The 2777-nt window shown below is 44.5% G+C and overlaps 1 protein-coding gene across 1 annotated transcript; it reads left to right on the plus strand.

The window, feature by feature from the left end:
• The first annotated feature begins 622 nt into the window (after window positions 1-622).
• LOC114378895 (protein MAIN-LIKE 1-like) lies at window positions 623-2179 on the plus strand. Its single transcript, XM_028337482.1, has 3 exons — window positions 623-1015; window positions 1140-1702; window positions 1861-2179. Exons 1-3 carry the CDS (start codon window positions 623-625, stop codon window positions 2177-2179), a joined length of 1275 nt encoding a protein of 424 aa, XP_028193283.1.
• The last annotated feature ends 598 nt before the right edge of the window (window positions 2180-2777 follow it).

Genomic DNA, 2777 nt, shown 5'->3' on the forward strand with positions numbered 1-2777 from the left:
TTACCTAATCTACTCATAGCACCACCTCCTTACTTATCACTATCTCCCTTAGCTTCTCTAATGTAGTGATTAGGCCAACCCTATTATGAGTACCCGTAGTGATGTTATCATTTGCACTCCCCTTTGTATGGCTACATGTTGCCTCCTGTTCGTCATTTTCACATTTTCCCATTTTGTAAACTATCCCAATCTTCTTTACCGTGTATATACACAATGTAATGGTTTCAAAGTCCGAGTGGTGCCCTACACCTACTGTGAGCTCTGGATTTGGAAATGGTGGGTAGTAGTTCATGTTAACTACACACCCAGAATTAATTTTTGAGTCATCTGGTGACACCCAAAGCTTACTTATCAAGATTTTGACAATGCCTCTAACCATTTTGTGTGATAATTTCAAATAGTCAAGTGCTACTTCCCTGAAACATACAAAGGAATACTTTAGACCAAAATTAAGAAGAATTTCTCCTGAAACCAACATACACAAAATTGCATGACATACCTATTTATGTTGCATTAGGTAGAAAATTTTCATCCAAATGAGTAGTGAGAAACCTTATTTACCAATTACATGAATAGTTAATTTGACCAAAAAAACTATATTGTTCTTCATGATTTTCAAATCATGGTTAGAATAAGAGGTGGACCTCGTGCCTTAGGTAGTGGTACAGGCAGAGGCATGGGTCGGGATGAGGATGATATTGATGTTCCCCGACATCGTAGGCCTATCGCTTCTACCCATAGGCAACGGGTTCAGGTTGATGTTGCTGAGGAAGTTCCTCAGGTGACTGAGGATGTTCCTCCTCAAGTGACTGAGGATATTCCTGATGTGACAGAGGATGTTCCTCATGTGGATGAGGACATTCTGACTGCGGACGTAGATGCTACGGATGTGGCTGTTGATGGTGCCGAGGGATCACTTGCTGAGCATGGCAAGGGATTCCCTGGTGGGCCACATGACACATCATTGCTGACATCATTTGCTTACCATGTGGCATATAGTATCTGGTGTGGCAAGGTATTTTAATCTAGACGTGTTGGTAGTTGATAATTATTTATTTTTTGTTGTGTTATTTGTGATAATGAATGTCTAATTAACTTTTATGATGTGTTATTCAACTCAGGAATGACCTGAGTTGAAGCTGGTCTCCCATGGTAGGAAAGTTGATAAATTTGGGAGTCCAGCCCCTGAGATTGAAGGCCTTGTTGCCGGCACCAGATTAAGTCCATGGATCGGATGTTCTGTGGTCACCGACGATCCTGGATTGATATCCGCATTTGCGGAGAGGTGGCATAGGGAGACCAGCACCTTCCACCTTCCAGTGGGGGAGTTGACGATCACACTGGACGATGTGGCGTGTCTCCTCTATCTTCCTATCACAGGGGCATTACACAGGTTTGAGCCTCTGTGCGTGGACGAGGTAGTCTTATTGTTGACGGAGCTTCTAGAGGTATCCGGCGAGGAGGCTCAAGCGGAGACCGTACGTACTCATGGGGCTTACGTGCGACTATCATGGCTCCGCGAGGTGTATGAGAGTAGATGCCAGGCCCGGCATTGGATTGCAGCGGCGCGTGCTTACCTCCTCCACCTGGTGGGTTGTACTCTTTTTGCTAATAAGAGTGCAACCCATGTTCATGTGGTGCATCTGGAAGCGTTTCGAGACCTAGGTCAGTCTGGGGCTATGCCTGGGGAGTTGTCATGCTGGTTCACATGTATGACCAGCTAAATGAAGCTTTGCAGACCCCCACACGACAGATGGGTGGGTACTTGACGCTCTTACTGGTAAATTTTAAATTTTGTAAACAGGTTTAAGTTGGAAAATGAATTTTAAAGGTTTTTTTATGTTATGCTCACTTTCGCAGTGTTCATCAGTGCATCACTGATTATGCGTATGCTGAGACTACTCCATGTGCCTCGAGGTGGCTTACAACGAAGGCGCACATGAAGGGGATCAAGGGAGCGCCATACAGGGCACGTTTAGATGCTCTGACGATCACGAACGTTTCCTGGTTTCCCTATAGTGAGAATCGAGCAGTTAGGGGCTTCGAGCTTATTTCATGCTACCAAGGGCAGCTCAGATGGGGTCATGTTGTGGTCTATGTCCGACCAGAGAGGGTGGTACGGCAGTTCGGGTACATCCAGACCATCCCTCCGCTGCTGGTTACTGCTTCTTTGTCATAGGACGAGATAGATGAGAGGTGGATGCATTTTGGGGACCATTTAGCACCCGCGGGTGAGATTTGTGTTGTCCCCGGGCAGGTATCAGCGGACTACATGGACTAGTTTTTCCAAATCTCTCACCTATTCGTCATGCCGACCCAGGAAGGCGATGAGCCGAGACAACCAGCTGCCCCAGATATGGATGCATGCGTTGAGCCACACATGCCAGAGGTTCCAGTCGTAGATGATCTCCCCAAACATTCAGTAGTATTTTAATTTGGTTAAGTGGTTTGTAATTTGTTTTTTATTTAATATTTTGTAATCACTGTGTTTTTCTTACTGTAGCAGGTTTCTTGTGAAGGTTGCAAAGCCATCGCAGAAAGGTTGGAGTGCATGCTCAACCTTAGGCTGGTGACTACAGGAACAAAGTTACATGAAATCATGGAAGATTGCCTGGGGCTCACTAAGGGAGAGGCATCTGATGGAAGTCTTAGGGCGCGACGTAGACAACGCATAGATTAGCTTTTGATATGATGTGTATTATTTTTGTATTTGATAACATTATTGTTAGTGTTACATTATTTTGGTAATACATATTTGTTAATTATTTGTTTCATTA

Source organism: Glycine soja, chromosome 12 (genome assembly GCF_004193775.1).
Source record: "Glycine soja cultivar W05 chromosome 12, ASM419377v2, whole genome shotgun sequence".
Lineage (NCBI taxonomy): Eukaryota > Viridiplantae > Streptophyta > Magnoliopsida > Fabales > Fabaceae > Glycine > Glycine soja.

Coding starts and splice junctions, on each gene's coding strand:
- LOC114378895 (XM_028337482.1), top strand. CDS start 623: ATGGTTAGAATAAGAGGTGGACCTCGTGCCTTAGGTAGTGGTACAGGC. Junction 1,016..1,139: donor ATAGTATCTGGTGTGGCAAG/GTATTTTAATCT, acceptor CCTGAGTTGAAG/CTGGTCTCCCATGGTAGGAA. Junction 1,703..1,860: donor CCTGGGGAGTTGTCATGCTG/GTTCACATGTAT, acceptor TCACTTTCGCAG/TGTTCATCAGTGCATCACTG.